At 35.3% G+C, this 20054-nt stretch overlaps 1 protein-coding gene across 5 annotated transcripts in view; it reads right to left on the bottom strand.

Moving 5' to 3' along the window:
* Nucleotides 1-9030: 9030 nt before the first annotated feature.
* FAM184A (family with sequence similarity 184 member A) overlaps nt 9031-20054 on the bottom strand; it is a 117319-nt gene continuing 106295 nt past the window's right edge. For 2 of the 5 annotated variants that reach the window (XM_040627708.1, XM_040627707.1), the window contains 4 exons: nt 18059-18176; nt 15741-15845; nt 13203-13405; nt 9031-11644 (listed from right to left, as the gene is read on the bottom strand). In XM_040627708.1, coding sequence (XP_040483642.1) covers nt 11563-11644; nt 13203-13405; nt 15741-15845; nt 18059-18176 — 508 coding nt within the window. In that variant the 3' untranslated portion in view covers nt 9031-11562. Of the gene's footprint in view, nt 11645-12261; nt 12357-13202; nt 13846-15740; nt 15846-18058; nt 18177-20054 lie in introns of those variants that run through there. The other 3 variants (XR_005834346.1, XM_040627710.1, XM_040627709.1) reach the window with 3 other exon arrangements.

Raw genomic sequence — 20054 nt, forward strand, 5'->3', positions numbered from 1 at the left:
CAACAGAAGGTAAAGACTGAGTTTTTTATTGTAGCTATCCATTCATCTGTTCATGGATATTTTGATATTTCCCACCTTGTGGCTATTGCGAATAATGGTGACCATTGGTGTGACCAGTTGGTCTGCAGGGATCTGTTCGTGTTGCTGCTTTCAATTTTGCCTACATGTGGAATAGCTGAATCATATGATAATTATCTTTAGTTTTTTGAGGAACAGCCAAACTATTTTCCATAGTGGCTATATCGATTTACATTCATACCAGCAGTGCAAAAGTGTTCCAGTTTCTCAACATCCTTGCCAAACTTATCCCTCCCACCTTTTTTCTTTTCTTTTTTCTTTTTTTAAATTCCAGTGCAGTTAACATACAGTATTATATTAATTTTAGGTGTACAGTATAGTGTTTCAAGAATTCTGTACATTACTCAGTGCCCATCAAGATAAGTGTACTCTTAATCCCCTTCATCTCTTCCCCCTCCCACCTCCTCTCTGGTAACCATCAGTTTGTTCTCTATAGTAAAGGGTCTGGTTTTTTTGTCTCTTTTTTTCTCTTTGTTTTGTTTCTTAAATTCCATATATGAGTGAAACAATATGGTGTTTGTATTTCTCTGATGTATTTCGCTTAGCATTATACTCTTTTGCTCCATCCACGTGGTTGCGAATGGCAAGCTTTCATTACTTTTCATGGCTGAATACTATTCCATTGTGTGTGTGTGTGTGTGTGTGTGTGTGTGTGTGTGTATACCACATCTTCTTTACCCATTCATCTGTGGGTGGATATTTGGGCTGCTGCCATAGTTTATCTATTACAAATTATGCTGCAATAAACAGTGGTGCATGTATCCCTTTGAATTAGTGTTTTTGTATTTTTTGTGTAAATATGCAGTAGCGTGATTACTGGATTATAGTAATCATAGGGTAGTTCTATTTTTAACTTTTTGAAAAACCTCCAGATTGGTTTCCACTGCACAAGTTTGCATTCCAACCAACAGTGTAAGAGAGTCCTTTTTTCTCCACATCCTCCCCAAAGCTTGTTTTTTGTGTTTTTGATTTTAGCAATTCTGACAGGTGTGAGGTGATATCTCATTGTGGTTTTTATTTGTTTCCCCCAGACAATGAGTGGTGTTGAGCATCTTTTCATGTGTCTGTTGGCCATCCGTGTATCTTCTTTGGAGAAATGTTTGTTCATGTCTCCTGCTGTTTTTAAAATTGGATTATTTGGGTGTTTTTGTGTGTTCAGCTGTATAAGTTACATACACACACACACACACACACACACACACACACACACACACTTTGGGGGGACTCAGAGTGAGAGAGAAAATCTCCAGCAGGCTCCACACCCAGTGTAGAACCCAACATGGGGCTCAGTCTTACAACTGTGAGATCGTGACCTGAGCCGAAATCAAGAGTCCGATCCAACCAACTGAGCCACCCAGTTCTTTATATATTTTGGTTACTAACCCTTTATCAGAAACATAATTTTCATATATCTTCTCCCATTTAGGAGGTTGTATTTTAGTTTTATTAGTTGTTTCCTTTGCTGTGCAGAAGCTTTTTATTTTGATGTACTCCCAGTAGTTTATTTTTGTTTTTGTTTCCTTTGCCTCAGGAGACATAGCTAGAAAAATGTTACAACTGATGTCAGAGAAATTACTGCTTGTACTCTTTTCTAGTGTTTTTATGACTTCGAGTCTCATATTTAGGTCCTTAATCCATTTTGAATTCATTTTCACATATGATGTAATAAAATGGTCCAGTTTCATTGTTTTGCATGTGCACCATTTGTTGAAGAGACTGTCTTTTTCCCGTTGCATATTCTTTTCTGCTTTGTCAAAGATTAATCATTTAAGTGTGGATTTATTTTTGGGCTCTCTATTCTGTGCCATTGATCTATGTGTCTGTTTTTGTGCCAGTACCATATTGTTTTGATTACTACAGCTTTGTGGTTTAACTTGAAATCCAGAATTGTGATACCTCCAGCTTTGTTGTTTTTGTTTTTGTTTTCAAGATTGCTTAGGGTATTTGTGGTCTTTTGCGATCCCATACAATTGTGGGATTGTTCTAGTTCTGTTAAGAATGCTGTTGGTATTTTAATAGGAATTACATTGAATCTGTAGATTGGGTAGTATGGATATTTTAATAATATTTGTTCCTTCAATCCATGAATATGGGCTATCTTTCCATTTGTTTGTGGCCCTCCCACCTTTTTAAAATAAAAGCCATCCTAATGGGTATGAAGTGGTATCTCATTGTGGTTTTGACTTGACTTTTCTAATGACTAATGATGTTGAGCATCTTTTCATGTATTTATTGGCCATTTGTATATATTCTTTGGAGAAATGTTTAAGTCCTTTGCCCATTTTTGAATTGTTTTTTTTTTTTTTGGTTGTTGAGTCTTAGTAGTTTATTTATATGTTCTTGATATTAATCCCTTATCACAAATATGCTTTGTGATTTTTCCCCCCATTTTGGGGGATTGCCCTTTCACTTTGTTCATAATATCTTTTGATGTACAAAAGCTTTGAATATTGATGAAGTCCAGTTTATCTATTTGCTCTTTTGTTACCTATGCTTTTGGTGTCATAGCCAAGAAATCATTGCCCAATCTAATGCCATGAAGGTTGACCCTGTGTTTTCTTCTAAGAGTTGTATAAATTTAGCTCTTAAGTTTGAGTCTTTGATTCAATTTGTGTTAGCTTTTGTACATGATGTAAGGTAATGGTCCATCTTCATTTTTTTTCCTTGTTGATATCTGCTTTTCCCAGTGACATTTGTTGAAAAAAACTGTCCTTTTCCCACTGAATGATCTTGGCATCTTTATCAAAAATCATTTGACCATGTTTGTGAGAGTTTATTTCTGGGCTATTTTATTTCAAACGGATTTTGACTAATAAAGGTAAACTTATATTGTTAAAATTAAATATAACTACATTCAGAAAATTAGATATTATATTTCAGGGATTACCAGAGGTGGTTGATATGCAGTAATCTCCCAAACCAAAATTAATATGGTGTAATCCATTTTCATAGTGGCATCATGTCATAGGAATGTTAGAAAATTTGTGATAACATGAAAGAAGTTATGCAATCATTATGTTCAAAGAATATGTCTGTGGCAAAATATGCTATTCATTTTGTTAGAATATGTCTGTGGCAAAATATGCTATTCATTTTGTTAGATAAAATAAGTTTTCCACTTCATATGTAAAAATAATACTTAAGAGACTTCTATGGATAATTTTTAGTTGGGTCTAAAGTAAGATACTTCTTTCAATATTTTTTATATGCTTTTATCATTAATACAGTCAGGATCTGAATACTTAACTCAGAAACTTGTTTGTGATATATTTCCAAAAATCTATTTGAATTGTTTGTCTTACAAAATTTTGCATATGGCTTCTATGGACATGAATAAAGTCTTTCCAACCATGTTATATTATTAATTTTTCTTTCTTCATCCCCTAATCCTATATATGTTCTTTGTGATTCTCCCCTTAGGGCCTGTCTCTTCATTCCAGACTTAAAATTAGAATGTTGGGAAAAAGCTAAGAGCTAGAAACATACTGTTTGGTGATGAAAAGCCTTAAGTAAATACGTCAAGATACGGTGTTAGGAACAAAAACAAGAGTTTAAATCATATCTACATACAGATTGGTTATGAAGGAGGTGACTGAATGAGATAAAAACTATCTCAACCTATATGTAAGAATCAGCTTGACATCTTCTAAAGTAAGAGTGATATTGTGATTTATAATAAGAAGTACATATTGACCTTTGTCCCATTTCTGACACAGAGCTCCTACAACCATTGGAATTTCCTAAATGAGCGGAGTGCTCAAGGTGTCTTCTGTTATGTGATTCAGGTGATTTTTGGACCCCACCTAAGGATTTGTGCTCTGCCAGGGAGGCCAACCCTGTGATTAGAGGGATGGAACCTCTGGGTCTCCAGGGAGGGAAGAGGGGTTTGGGGTTGGGGTCAAGCATGGGTGGCCAATGAATTTAATCAGTCACACCTGTGTAATGATGTCTCCACAAAAATGCAAAAGGACAGGGTTCAGACAGGTTTTGGGTTGGGAAACCAGAACACTTCCATGTGCCACTGTGCCAGGTCCTCAACTCCAGAAGGATAGAAGCTCCTTTGTTTGGGATCTTGCTCTATGTATCTTTTCATCATGTTCATCTGTAACCTTTAATATCTTTTGTAATAAACCAGCAAGCTAATGTGTAAACAGGTTTTCTGACTTCTGTATCTCTAGCAAATTAATTGAACACAAAGGGGACTGTGGGAATCCCTGATTTATAGCCGGCTGGTCAAAAGCACAGGTAACAACCTAAGCTTGGGATTGGGGTGTAAAGTGGAGAGCAATTTTGTAGAGTGAGCACTTAACCTGTGAGATCTGATGCCATCTCCAGGTAGTGTCAGAATTGAGTTGAATTGTAGGACACACTGCTGGTGTTGGAAAATTGCTAGGATATGTATGACAACCCTGCCTCCATCCCTGACACACATTGGAAGTTGGTGATCAGAACCAATTGGTAAGGTAATTGCTAGTATACATCCACTATGGTTTTACTTCTAAAATCCTAGCATAAAAATAATAATTATGTTAAAGATAAATAGCATTTTTATCATTGTTATCATGTCTCTGCAAACTCTCTCCTCTGATCTCCCTCCTTTTGTTGTACTTACCTAACAAAATCCTAAGCCTGGTGAAATATAACTACCCATTGATATAAACCTACATCCAAGTAGCTGAAGATGGTCAAAGAGCACTATCAGGCTGATGGGTTTCAATATAAATACATAGCCTCTGGTCTCAATCACTGCCTGACAGTCCTTTTCTCTAGAAAATTTGCTCTTCTACTTTCCAAGACAACTATTTACTCACCTATAGTAATTTATATCTTTCCCAAACTATCGCATATTATCTTTGTAGGAAGGTGGGGTAGAGGTATCATTTTATTACACAGACCTGGAGGCTGAGTCACAGGAGGTTAAGATATTTGTTGGTGGCAGAGCGAGGTCTAGGAAGCCTCAGAGGAAGCGAGCTTGAGCTTCCTATCACTGGGGTATCCAAGTTCAGTCAGGGATGTTCTATGGGAGTTTAGAAGAGATGGCTTTTTTTTTTTTTTTAAAGATTTTATTTATTATCCATTTGAGAGAGAGCACACAAGTTGGGGGGACAGGCAGAGGGAAAGGGACAGGCAGGTTCCCTGCAGATTGGGGACCTGGATGTGGGGCTTGAACGCAGGACCCTGGGATCATGACCTGAGCTGAAGGCAGATGCTTACCCTACTGAGCCACCCAGGTACCCCCAGAAGAGATGGCTTTTAAGGATTCTTCTAACTCCAAGATTCTAGGATTCCATATTGCTTTTTCTGTCAAAATAAATGTTTTGCTGAAACTATTTTTCTCCAGTTACAGTGTTAACCATTTATATATGACTACTTTGGCTGTGTGTGTGTGTGTGTGTGAGAGAGAGAGAGAGAGAGAGAGAGGAGAGAGAGAGAATAAGAGAGAGGGAGAGAAAGGTAGACAGGCTTTGATCTCATCCTAAGGTCCTGTCACCCCAGGGGCCCCAGAAAGGGAGGGCAAATCCAAACTCCCTGTAGGACCTCTTTGGCAGAGCATCACGGTGGCATAGATAAAGGCTCCAGGTATAGGATCAGCAAGAACATTCTCACTGAAGGTATCGCATGCAGTTCAGCTGAGGTTCCCAAAAGCTGCAGTCCTCTCTGTTTTTTATTTTTATTGTTTTCCATGGAAAGTATTTATTTCTTTTTTATTGATGTATAATTGACATACAATGTTACATTAGTTCAGGAGTACAACATAGAGATTCAATAAAGTCTGTATGTTATGCTCTGCTCACCACAAGTGTAGCTGCCATCTGTCATACAACACTATTACAGTATCATTGACCACATTCCCTATGCTGTACCTTTCGTCTCCATGACTTATTCATTCTACAACCAGAAAACAATCTCTCCTCCCCTTCACACTTTTGCCCAACCCCCCACCCATATCTCCCTTCTGGCAGCCATCAGTTCTCTGTACTTATGGGTCTGTTTCTGCCTTATGTTTGCTTATTCATTTTGGTAGATTCCACATATAAATGAAATCACATGATATTTGTCTGACTTATTTCACATAGCCTAATACCTTCTAGGTCCACCTATGTTGTCACGAATGGCAAGATTTCATTCTTTTTTATGGCTGAGTAATATTCCATTATATAAACTGTGTATATGTGTGTGTATCACATCTTCTTTATCTATTCATCTATCCACCGACACTTGGGTTGCTTTCAGATCGTGGCCATTGTAAATAACGCTGCATTAAACACAGGAGGGCATATATCTTTCTGAATTAGTGTTTTTGTTTTCTTTGGGCAAATACCCAGTAGTGCAATTACTGGATCACACGGTAGTTTTATTTTTTTGAGGATGCTCCATCCTGTTTACGTTCATATTTCCACCAGCAGTGCACAAGGGGTCCCTTCTTCTCCACACCTTTGCCAACACTTGTTGTTTCTTGTCTTTTTGATATTAGCCATTCTGACTTGTGTGAGGTAATATCTCCTTGTGGTTTGAATTTGCACTTCCCTGATGACTAGTGAAGTTGAGCATCTTTTCATGTATCTTAGCTGTCTGTATGTGTGTCTTCTTTGGGAAAATGTCTATTCAGGTTCTCTACCCATTTTTAATGAGATTATTTGTAGGGTTTTTGGTGTTGAGTTGTATAAGTTCTTTATATATTTTGGATGTTAACCCCACATTGGATATGTCATTTTTAAGTATCTTCTCCTATTCAGATTGCCTTTGGTTTTTGTTGTTTCCTTTGCTGTGCAAAAGCTTGTTTAATCCCAAGTTTATTTTTGTTTTTGCTCCCTGCCTGAGGAGACCTATCTAGAAAAATGTTTCTAAGGCCAATGTCAAAGAAACTACTGCCTATGTTTTCTTCTAGGAATTTTACGGCTTCAGGTCTTACTTTTAGGTCTTAAATGCATTTTGAGTTTATTTTTGTATATGATGTAAGAAAGTGCTCTAGTTTAATTCTTTTGTATGTATGTAGCTGTCCAGTTTCCCCAGCACTATTTATTGAAGAAGCTATCTTTTCCCCATTGCATATTCTTGCTTCCTTTGTCATAGATTAATTGACCATAGAGCATAGATTTATTTCTGAGCTCTCTATTCTGTTTCACTGATCTCTGTGTCTATTTTCATGCTAGGACTATACTGTTCTGATTACTACAGCTTTGTAGTATATCTTGAAATGTGGTATTGTGATACCTCTACGTTTCTTGTTTTTCACTATTACTTTGCCTATTTGGGGTCTTTTGTAATTCCAAACAAATTTTAGTATTATGTTCCAGGTCTGTGAAACATGCTGTTGCTATTTTGATAGGGCTTGCATTAAATCTGTAATTGCTTTTGGTAGTATGGACATTTAAACAGTATTCTTCTAATTCATGATCATGGGATATCTTTCCATTTAGTTGTGTTGTCTTCAATTTCTTTCATCAGTATTTTACGGTTTTCAGAGTTGTTTCACCTCTTTGGTTATGTTTATTTCTAGGTATTTTATTTATTTATTTATTTATTTATTTATTTATTTATTTATTTATTTATTTATTAAGATTTTAAGTAATCTCTATACCCCACGTGGGGCTCAAACCCACAACCCTGAGATCAAGAGTCACACACACTACTAACTGAACCAGACAGGCACCCCTATTTTATTTTTGTTGCTATTGTAAATGGAATTTTGAAAAATTCTGTTTCTACTTATTATTACTTGTTTGATTGCTGTGGCTATGACTTCTAATATATTAATAAATGTGGCAAAAGTAGACATCCTTGTCTTGTATGATGAATATGATGTTAGCTGTGGGTTTTTCATGTATGGCCTTTATTATGTTGAGGTATGTTCCCTCTAAACCTACTTTGTTGAGGAATTTTGTCATGAATGGATGTTGTACTTTGTAAAATGCTTTTTCTGCATCTATTGAGATGATAGAAACCTTAGCCTTTGCTTTGTTAATGTGGTATATCATGGTGATTGATTTGCTAATGTTGAACTACCCTTGCATTTCTGGAATAAATCCCACGTAATCATGATATTAGTTTTTTTTTTTTTTTAATGTATTGTTGAATTTGGTTTCCTCAAATTTTGTTGAGGATTTTTGCATCTGTGTTCATCAGGGATATTGGCCTGTAGTTTCCTTTTTTTTTTTGGTAGTATCTTTGTCTAGTTTTGGTATCAGGGTAATGCTGGCCTTGTACAATGTATGTGGAAGCTTTTCTTCCTTTTCTAGTTTTTTGTAGTAGTTTGAGGGGAATAGGTGTTAATTCTTCTTTAAATGTTTGGTAGAATTCACCTGTGAGGCTGTCTGATCCTGGACTTTTATTTGTTGGGAAATTTTTGGCTACTGGGTCAATTTTGTTCCTACTAATTGGTCTGTTCAGATTAATTACTTATTCCTGGTTCAGTTTTGGAAGACTGTATGTTTCTAGGAATTCATTTCTTCTCGGTTGTCCAATTTGTTGGCATAGAATTTTTTACATTATTTGTTTACAATTCTTTGTATTTCTGTGGTGTCAGTTCTTTCTCCTTTTTTGTTTCTTATTGGATTTGGGTTCTCTTTTTCTTGAGGAATCTGGCTGACGGTTTATCAATTTTGTTTTTTCAAAGAACCAGCTTTTGGTTTCATTGATCTTTTCTGTTGTGGGTATGTGGGAGTGTGTGCGTCTATTTCATTTATTTGTGCTGTGGTTTTTCTTATTTTCTTCCTTCTACTAACCTTGGGCTTTTCCCCCCCTTCTTTTTCTAGTTCCTTTAGGGATAAGGTTAGATTGTTTGAATTGTTTTTTTTCATTTAAGCCTGTATTGCTTTAAATTTTCTGCTTGGAACTGCTTTTGCTGCCTCCCAAAGATTTTGGACAATTGTATCTTAATTTGTCTCTAGGTATTTTTCGATTTCCCCTTTGGTTTCTTTGTTGATTCACTGGTTGTTCAGTAGCATGTTATTTAGCATGCATGTGTTTGTGTTCTTTTTTTCCCTAGGTTTCTTTCTTTTTTTTTCTTGTGATTGATTTCTAGTTCCATACTGTTGTGGCCAGGAAAGGTGCATGATATGATTCTAATCTTAAATTTATGTGATTTGTTTTATGGCCTAACATGTGATCTGTCCTGGAGAATGTTCCATGTGCACTTGAAAAGAATGTGTGTTCTGATATTTTTGGATGGAATATCCTATATGCATCTGTTAAGTCCATCTGGTCTAATGTGTCATTCAAAGGCACTGTTTCTCTTATTGATTTTCTGCCTGATCTATTCATTGACATAAGTGGGGTATTAAATTCCTCTACTATAATTGTATTACTGTCAATTTCTCCCTTTATGTCTGTTAATATTTGCTTTATGGTTTAAAGGCTCCAATGGGTGCATAGATATTTAGTTATTCTATGTTTTGTTAGAGTATCATTATGTAATGTCCTTTTTTATTATCTCTTGTTACAATCTTTGTTTTAGTCTATTGTCTGATACATGTATTGCTCCCCTGGTCTGTTTTATGTTGTTGTTATTTCTTCCATTTGCATGGAATAGCTTTTTCCATCCTTTCACTTTCAATGTCTGTATGTGTCATTAGGTCTAAAGTCTTTTGTGGGCAGCATATACATAGGTCTTTTTTTTTTTTTTTTTTGCAGCCAGTATGGTGATTTAAAAATTTTGAATAATGCTATTACTTGCTCAAAATTCTACAGGATCGAGTTGAATTCCTTACTAAGCATTTCAGACCCTTTGTAGCATAATGGAAAGAGCATAGGTTTTTAACCTTTACTACTTGTACATTTATATTCTTCATTTGAGTTGTTAATGAGTTAAAAATGTTAAATTCTAATAAAAGGCTAGGTGCTCAAGGAATGGTTGCTGTCTTATGCCATGTTCTCTAGCCCTACACATTGATCCCATAGGACTGCACGTAATTCTCTGGATGTAGCTGGCCTGTTCTTTCTTGATACTTGTTCCAGTTTGTGCCTCAAACAGCCCTGTCCCTGGTCTGGTTAATTCCTACCCATCTTTCAAAATTATAATTGGATAGCATTTCCATGCCAAGCTTTCCCTGCTACCACCTAGGTAGAATTAATCACTTCCTCTGCTCTGTTCTCATTGTGCATTCCATAAATCTTGTATCCCTTTTGATATTGCTCCGATAACGAAAAAGTTTGGTCCTTGACTATTTCAGCAAGTATGTAGTTCGCTCTTGAGAACAGGTGTTCATCTCTGTATGTCTGTGTCTGGCGTAGTCACCTGCATGAGTACTAATCATCAAATCCTTGATAAATAATCTCCAAATTATTAGGTAAAATAAAAATCAGGAACAAGGGGATGTATTTATAACTAGATTTGTTTTGAAATAAAAAAGAATTAACCACTTAGAAAATTCAGAGCCAGTATTTTATATAAATTTTTTTCTTCCAGGATAACTTACACAATGGTTTGTTTCTTGACGATTGCGTGAAGATTAAATAATCTAATGCCCCTTAGCACAGTGACACATAATAACCACTAAAAAGACTGGTCTTCATAGTTGTTACAATCATTCATAGATCAGGTATTTGTATTTATCTTGTTCACCCAGATTCTTCTGAAATCTACATTGCTTAGTCAACTAAATTTGGCACTCTAGTTGAATAGTAGAGTTGATGTATCAGTAACATTTTTTTCTTTCTAAATTTTAATTTAGATTTAATTAACATAGAGTGCATTAGTTTCAGAGGTAGAGTTTAGTGATTCATCAGTTCCATATAACACCCAGTGCTCATTACATCAAGTGTCCTCCTTAATAACGATCACCCACTAACTTTTAAGACAAATTGAGATAGAAGTGACTGTCTCTTTACCAAATAACTTTTGGCCATAAATCATATTAATCATAGATACTAACTATATTAGAAGTTCTAGATCCCCAAATATCATCATAATAAAATACACTATAAATAAGTCAGTATTTTATATAGTTGAAAGTTTATAATTTCCACAGGTGTTTTCATTATAGTCTTATAAATTTAGAGGACACAGTTTATAGTTATAGTTATACATGGTAATGGAACAAATTAGAAAGATATTTATCCTGATTTTGTTATGATTATTGAAGTCAAATAATTTGATATTCTATTACTATGCAGTAAAACTTTTTTTAGAAAACACTTTTTCAGTAAGTCTTATCTAGAATTAAAAAATATTTAAAAAGTCTAACAGGCTTACTAGAAAAAAATGAAAAGCACTATTTGTTCTAACAAAATTTATTATGCAGTAATTACAAAGGTTAAAGACTCTTCCATCTCAAATAAAAATAACTGTTATAATTACACACATAATATATTAGAGTGATTCCAATAAATATTACAGGAAATATTGTATTTTCAAATTGGAGAGACAAATACTTTCTCATTCACAGTGTTTGACATAGGAAAGCCTGTTCACATAATGGTCTGTATAAGGTCATGCTCTTAGTAATAGTCCATACAGAGCTAGCTGTTTCCAACACAATTCTTTCAGAATGTGAAGTACCGGGCAAACCACTCCTGGCGCTGGGGATCTGGAGAAGCCACCGGGGAAGCTTCACTCTGAGGAGGACTGAATTCATAAAAAAAGAGAGACATGTAACCAAGCATTAAGCTGTTTTGCAAAATGAAGGGAAAAGCACAAAAAAACATCAGTGCAGATGACCACAACTGGTTCCCTGTATTAGATGTGTTCTGTAGATCCCTCTAGACTAGACTGGGTTCTCCACTCCATGAGAGCATGAGAGTGCATCAGCAGCTCAGATGAAGTCAGTTAAGGAGGGGCCACATCAAAACGATTACAAAAGACAAAAATCAGACAGCTGAGAAAAATGATGTCACCTTCTTTGAACACAAAAATTCAGGAGGAATTGTCAGAAATAAGAACAAGATAACATTCCTCTTTTTCAGCACCTTTTTACTTAATTAAAATTTCAGAATATGACACAAGCATTTGATTTTTTTACAGATGTGTCCTCAAATATAACTAATAAGCAAGCAAGCCATGGTATAGTATTTTTACTACATGTATATTTATATTAAACTTTCATAATTCCATAAACAAACAGTCTAAGGGGAAAGGAGTACATTAAGAAGCCCATTTCCCCTCCATCTTCAAAGTTATATCATTTATACTTAATTCTAACTAAAGATTCTTTGGGCTAGTTGAGAAAATAAAAGAATCCCTACCGTCTTTGGGGGAAATTACAAGGCACGCAACAATGTGTAATGGAAACTCCAGTAGTCAAGTTGCTTGAGCTCATGCACATGCATCTTACTGATACCTGAACATACCCATGCACAAGGGAAAATAAGCAACACAAAATATTTAGCAGGAGGCACATTCAAAAGTGTATGTGACTATTTTTATTCTTGCTACTTTTTTCTATTTAAAATAATTCGTCATTAACTATGTCATCACTTACCCTAGAAAAAGATCATCTACCTGTAAGACTATTACTAGTGACACTGCTGAGATTTAGTAGGAATAAATTAAAAAAATAAATTTAAAGCAGCACAGACTCAGTAAGGTAAACCTAAAACAATACTTTCTGATGTATTTAATGGTTAAATAATTGGATTTCATTTAAATTCTCCTTGATAATACATTGAATCAAGGCTGAGGTTAACTTCCAATTGGAATATCAGTTGTAAAATTTTTTCTAAATTTATTTTTTGCTTATGTATATCATTAAATTCCCAAAGCTTACATAATTTTAATTTTGGCAGTAAGCATATATATTTGTAAATAAGCCTGGTAAACAAGAAAGTGAAAAAATATGTATATATATGAAAAACAAAAAATATTTTAAGGTTCTGTAATAAACATGGATATTAGTGAAAAATTTGCTACAATACTCAAAATGAAGTGTCCATAAATATTAAAATTCTAAGCATACGAATTACATGAGCACCTCTTTCAGCATATAGAAAAATTGACAAGAAATTAGAAAAAAATCTTAAGAGCCAAAAAGGAGTTCTCTAGAGAAGTGATATATGTATTTTGAAAATCTTTCACAGCAATATTTCTTTTCCTAGGCTGGTCTTAAAGTAGTGAATTTCTGCAATGTAAGAAGGTAAAATTTTCAAGTTAAAAAAGAAAAAAAAATCACTGGTGAGACGTGGCTCACCTCAAAAATGTCTTGGGCTCTTTAGGTGGCACTGGCTGTGGAAGTGGTTTGCTGCTGTTGAACTCAATATCGTGGACTGGAGAATTAGGAATGGGATCCAGGCGGTTAGGATGTCCATTGCCCACTCCACCAGATTCCAGAGCACTTAGATTGGGAACACTCACAAACCTGTTTGTTGGTGATTTATCATTCTTCTTCTTTTGCTGCATTAAAAATAATACATGTGAGGACAGTCCCTGCATAAGGACAAATGAGAAAATAGGAATAGTAGAAGATATAAATTTGGCACGGGAAGATTTTGGAAGCTTTATGTTAAATTGGGATGTTAAAATGAACCAGTGTTACCCAAAGTGTGGTCTGGGGATCCTCGGAGGTGTTCTTTATCTACATGGAATCCTTAGGGACAGACATGCTGCTGGGCCAGAAAGAATGAGGAAGAAACACTTAGGAATGGTGTTCATGAGGAGGGGAGGAGATGGAAAGAATGTCAAAGGGGGAGGAAAGGGGGAAGGAGCAGGTCTTGCAGATACAACGAGGTTAAACAGATTTGGGCTAAAATTAGGAGAAGAAGGTATAAAGTTAAACAGTTTTAAAAGGGAGGTCCGTGAACTTTAGCCTTCTGTCAAAGGGAGGCAGTCCTTGCCTGGAAAAAGGAATGGAAAAATGCTTGGCAAAATAGTTTGAAACATATCCCACATTCCTACTTAAGACCTAAAGCTGACTAAAGTAACTGGTTTTAAGTTCACTGCACCATCTTTCTGAAGAGAGAAAATTAAATCTGTATAATTAAGTCTCATTTCCCAATTGGTGGTATCAATGATTGGCTTATAATATTTTAAAAACATGTAAAGATTATCCATTTATTAAATTTTTTAGTTGGTCTTTAAAATTAATAGCAAGAGGAATACAATCAGATTATCAAAACCTATCAGCTTGCAAATTATTGTCTATTTTATTCACACTGCGAGAATCAATGAGCATCTTGCTGTACAGAATAAAATTTAACATCTTGCAAGATATTTTTAATACCATCTTTTACAAGTTAAATGTGTGCTAATTTATGAAATATTTTTCTGCAAAACGATTCAAGTGTTTAAAAAAAACCCAACAGCCTCATTAATTAGGCCTTTTTCCTTTATTTACAAAAAGTAATGATCTTACTATCTAACATTGCCCTCTTTCTCTATGTCATATTCTGTGAATCATGGAGTCTCTGACAAACAGTCTACTCTGCATAACTGAAAAAAGAAAGGAAGAAAAATGTCTTCTAGAATCGCAACTATTAAAGCTGAAATCACTCAAAAGTGAACAAAGACGTATCTTTTGCATTTTCTTATTCTAGTCACCAGAGGGCGTAAATAAACCCACTTTAGGTTTCTAGTTGAAGAAATCAAAAGTACTGTTGGTAAAGTTCTACAATAATGGTTTTGTAGCTAAAAATGTTATTCCAAAAAATATATTACAAATATTTTCATTTTATTATTTGTTTCAACAAGTCTCATAATCTTGCTTTGTAATTAAAAGCTTATTTCACCCTAAATTATGAACTTAAAACTAACTATATTAATTCAGTCACCAATTCTGAGAGCCTTCGATGTGCCGGGCTATATTTTAGGCTCTGTAGATAGCACTGTAGACATCCCTACTTTAGTCATTCTGTTTCATCAAACATTTAAGTCATTGTACGTCAACAGCTCAAGTTTAAAATTTGGAGTGCTGTAACGTGTGAAGGAAGAAGAGAGTCCATGTTCTTAACAGAGAAGTTTTTATGAGCATTGAAAGCAAAAATTTCTGGCTAAGGGCCTAAAAGAAATTAGGCATGATGGGCAAATTAAATCTGAATTTAAAAAAATAGCTTTAGCACTAGTACTTTATTTCTACTACTGATTTCTGCCAAAAGATATGTAATCGCTATGAAGCCAATATACATAGTTAATTCTTCATTATCTGCTTTATTCACTTATTTGTAGCCACTACAGAAAATGTGATAAATTTGCAACTGAATACCTATTATACCCAAAGCACTATGAGGGGAGCCATAGGAAGCTGGGGTACAAAGATGTGTAAGACAGCCATTTCCATTTCACTTGTCTACAAGGCTCTTCTTGTAGTGTCAAGAAAAGTCCTAAGACTGAGAGAAGTAAAGCCCTTCTCCAAAGTAGGTAACAAGGTTCATTAAAATGGGAGGCCTTAGGCCTTAAGTTAGGGAGAGCAGTTGGGTATACAGGGCTGGAGTACCTTTCAGGACCCCATAGAGGATAGCGAACACCAAGAAAATGATGTTAGTTTTCTTTGGAGATATGAAAAACAAAATGATAGAAACTAAGGTTTTATAATAATGTCTGAAGGAGTATGAATTCTCAACAAAAATATTAGTCTCATTCTGTGAAAATGCATGAAGAATTCATAGATTTCAATCCTAAATATTAAATTTAAGAAAACACTGTTTGGAAGGTTTATCCTATGCTGCTCTAAGTATTAAAAATTTTAAGCAAGTTTTAAACTACATCCCTATTTTACAGTGTTTACAGCACATACCTTAGTCAATGGATTAATAACACCAACAGTAGGGCTTGAGTTAAACACTTTGTTGAAGTTAGTTTCTCGATTGACTAATTCCAGCTGATAAAACTTATTATCCTCCTACGCAAAAGAATTACAAACATCACTTAGACATTTTCTATTGAAAATTTAAAACTGTTTAAATGCCACTTCATTCAAAATTTACCAAAGAACCTGAGTGAGGATTTATATACCTCGTTCATCAAACATTTCTAGATCTGACTGCCAGTGTCTTAATGACTGCTGGTGGGAAGGTTTTCAAAACTTTTCAAAACCCTATGCATTGGGGCTCTTCTGTACCCTTTAATAACTTCTTTCTCCAAGACTGGATCTAAATGTTTTATTTGGTCCCATCTCTGTTCCAAAGGGCTGACTGCACAGTTTGAGCAGCTCAACTTACATTCATGGAGTTGTGTGCATGGTTTCATTGTTTCTATAAAGGTGACACTGATATATCATCATTCTTCAGTACTGGAAATACATTTGATCTTGCCTAATCTCCTGAGACCTCAATGTTTGACTTTTGAACAGCACAGGCTGGATCTGCATGGGTCCACTTACATGCTTTTTTTTTTCTTTTTATGAATACTATAAGTGTTACTTTCTCTTCATTATGATTTTCTTAGTAACATTTTTCTCTCCAGCTTACTTTATTGTCAGAATACAGTATATAATACATATAATATACAAAATAGGTGTTAATTGACTTTGTTATCAGTAAGGCTTCCGGTCAACAGTTTATTAGTAATCCGGTTTTTGGGTAGTCAAGTTGTATGCGGATTTTCAACTGCAGAAAGTTGGTGCCCCATAACCCCTGCACTGTTCATGGGTCAACTGTATGACAGTAGTGCTCATCATGACCTGAGAAAAAGTGACCTTCGTGTAGATAAATCCTTTGCCTTTTACACCAACAGCATGTGTCAACTGAGCCACCAGACGGTAGGAAGTAAACACACGTGTGAAATGCAGGACTGTGCTCTAGCAGTAGGCTCGACATTCCCTTCTGAGTTACTACTGTCACTTGCATCAATCTCAGCCCCTGTGCTTCACAGTCCACAGAACTGGTGTGTAGTGGAAAGAGTGCAGAAGAACCCTTAGCTGGATTCCTAGCCTGTCACCAACTAGCTATGTTGCTTTGTGTTTGCTTTATTCTTTGAAGTCTAATACCTACCCTGTTGTAAGGATAAAATACGACTATATCTTTAACATCTGTTCACTAAGAACTGGAAAAGCCATTTCTCCCACAGATGAAATGAATATGCTTAATTCCTTTGCTAACTTCATGTGTGGAATAGAAGGTAATCAGAGGAATCGACGAGGCCTGTGCTCACATTCACAATGCCTGGAAAATCCTGCCAGTGTCTGCTCCTGGGTTCCATAATGAACCCCAATCTATAACCTGCTGCCTTTAGCAGGAACTTGGAGTCCCAGCCAGCAGGATGACTTTCCTAAATGCCAACAAAGAGAAGTCAAAGAAAAAGGACTTCAGAAATAAATGCTTCTAGGCTCTCTTTGCATGCTAACATCCATAGTTTTCAGCTGAAGAGCTCAATGAACCAATAGAGTGATTAGCATTCTGTTTTTAGTTTTACTCTGAAAGATTTTTCTTTAAGTGACAGTAAAAAACAATTATTTTAATTATTGACCAGGATATATAATTTAGAAGACTCTAAAATGTTTTATAAATTATAAGACATTTGTGTATTTTTTATTCTTGAAGAATAACAGCTTTAATGAAGGCAGTTTATTTATCATTGAAACTGTATTTCCTTCCCTCATGGACCCTAACAACACCTCAGTTTGGACCAAGACTCTCAAGAGAGAGCCTGTACCTTTTCTTAGTTAGAACCCTAAGAAAATGGAACCCTTTTCCCATGGAGTATCTCCTTGGATCAGAGTAAATTAACATGACTGTCTGAAGTACACAGTGCAGGCTAACGCACGCATGTGTTGGCTCTTCTTTCCTATCCAATTCTAATTCTACATGAACAATACACATCTTCAAGAACATATTAGCGATATGTTGGCAATGACATTATTAAACATAAATAAGTACTAAAGACTTAAAAAAATACTGAAAAGAGGCACAATCCCCTTACCTAATACCAAATTTAAAATTACTCTGTATTTCTTATCCTTATTCACGAACATTTTTAATAAACATTCAATCACAATGCACATATTTTATATTTTCAATTTTCATTTAGCGTTACTTAATACTTAACCAATAGACTGTTGATTGGCAAAACATGGTAACTAACATGGTTACACACACCCCCGCCCCCAAATCTTACAATTAGTTTCTTTATGACTTGGTCTCTTTCTGAAAGCATGGCTTTTAATTCTGTAATCATCTGTATATCTTCTGGTTTTGATTCTCTCATTAGATATTTTTCTTCCATTTCTTCTAGTCTGAAAACAAGAAACCTTTTAGTTCATTGACAGGACTCAGACACATTCTTCTGTAATACCTACATTTTTCAAATTAGCCCAGCTGAACACATACAAAATTTAAAACCAAACTTTTTTCCTTTAAACTTTTCAGCATAATAACATGGCTGCCTCAAATAGCTCTAGTGTTAGTGAAGGCTCTAAGGGGTAGATGAAGTTATTAAAGACTTTACAGGTGACTTTCGGAAGAATTCACTCATTGTAAGTCATTCAACAGTGTGTGGGGATGAGGTGAGGTAAGCTCTGTAGAAGAAATGGTATACTGAGTAATACTAACCTCTAAATATAGGTTTCATGCTGGGATTGTTGTCTATCAGGAGACCTTACCAAAAATACACTCCTGTGTGATGACATAAGGCTTGTAACACATAGAAAAGGGACAAAAAAAGATAGAGGAAAGGGAAACAAAGGACACACACACGACATCATTCTTTCCTGGTTTATGGGAAACACAATTTAAAAATTCTGTATTATAAGCTAATACATATACACTGTAAAAAAGGTGCATCAGATAAGATAATTAATTTTCCCTCTACGCTTCTTCTGTCCCGAATGAGATGAGAAGGCAATAGGCCTGAATGCCGCTGAAGACTCTAGAATGGAGGCCACCTTTTATGAGCAGAGGCACCATAGACACTGCAGAGTCTAAAAATACAGGACAGGGCAGAATGAAGAGGATGCGAATGGAAACTGCCAGCTCACTTGGGGGTGTGGGGGAGAAGCAGTTTCAGTTTTAGAAAATTTAAATAATTACAGCAATTTAAAAACTTACTGTTTTCAAAGTAAAAGGCTAGAATGTAAGCTCAATAAAATCATGGTGAATGAAGATGCACAGAGAAATTTATTCAACAAATACTGAGTGGCTTCTAGACAATCTATCTTGTAGGAATCGGTGATCTACTCCCACCCCCCAATTCTAGAGGGGTACAAGAATCTCTGTGTATTTTAGGAATTTTAGTAAAAAACTCCACTAACTCAGCCCAACCTAAAGTTCCAATCTGGAGGGTTCGGGGAGATATGTGGGTAAAGGGAAGTTTGGGGTTAGGAAGTCAACGTCTCAGGATCAGAGAGGACTTTGTCAATTCAGTTTGAGGTTAGTTTCACTATCTTTTATTCTTTTGTGACAATCCAGACTGAGTGAAAAATGTGCCTCACTGGGCTCACATAGAGGGACCCTGCATTTTATCACGATACGGTGTTTTATGGGCAAAAATTTCAAGCTTGAGAAACAATGATCTGGTCAAGGAAAAAGGCATTGGGTTTAATACTAGAGTAGCCACAAGATGTCGCTGTGACACTTTATCATTAAAAGCGAACCAGATTTTTTTTTTTTATAATTGCTTCCTATAGCTGAATAAGAATACTTGGCAGTATTGGTCGCTAAAAAACTCAATTTAATGCCTTATTTAAAACTATTTTTAAAGAAAATAAAAAATAAAAACTATTATTTCTATTGTTTTGTTCTAGTAAAATGAGAAAGTGAGTCTAAAACAATCACTTAAAATCCCTGAACCACCTTTTTCACTCTGAGCCTCAATTCTAGTGTATGTTTTCATTTAATTTAAACATGCTTTACCTACAAAATTATCAGTTAATATCACCAAAAAAACTTTAAAAAGATACCTTGATATTAAAAGGGAAAAATAATTGATTAAATTGAAGAAACAATTCATATAAACACAAATGGGAAAGCATTAAAGGAGAGAACAATATGACCTAGATTTAACTTGCAAATATACTTCCAGAATCACTAAGTCTTTCAAAATTCTAACAGGAAGAACACTTGGTATTACTCTGATCCATTTCAAGCCAATGCTGGTCAACAGTCTCCCTTCAGCT

Source organism: Ursus maritimus, unplaced genomic scaffold, assembly GCF_017311325.1.
Source record: "Ursus maritimus isolate PB19 unplaced genomic scaffold, ASM1731132v1 scaffold_13, whole genome shotgun sequence".
Lineage (NCBI taxonomy): Eukaryota > Metazoa > Chordata > Mammalia > Carnivora > Ursidae > Ursus > Ursus maritimus.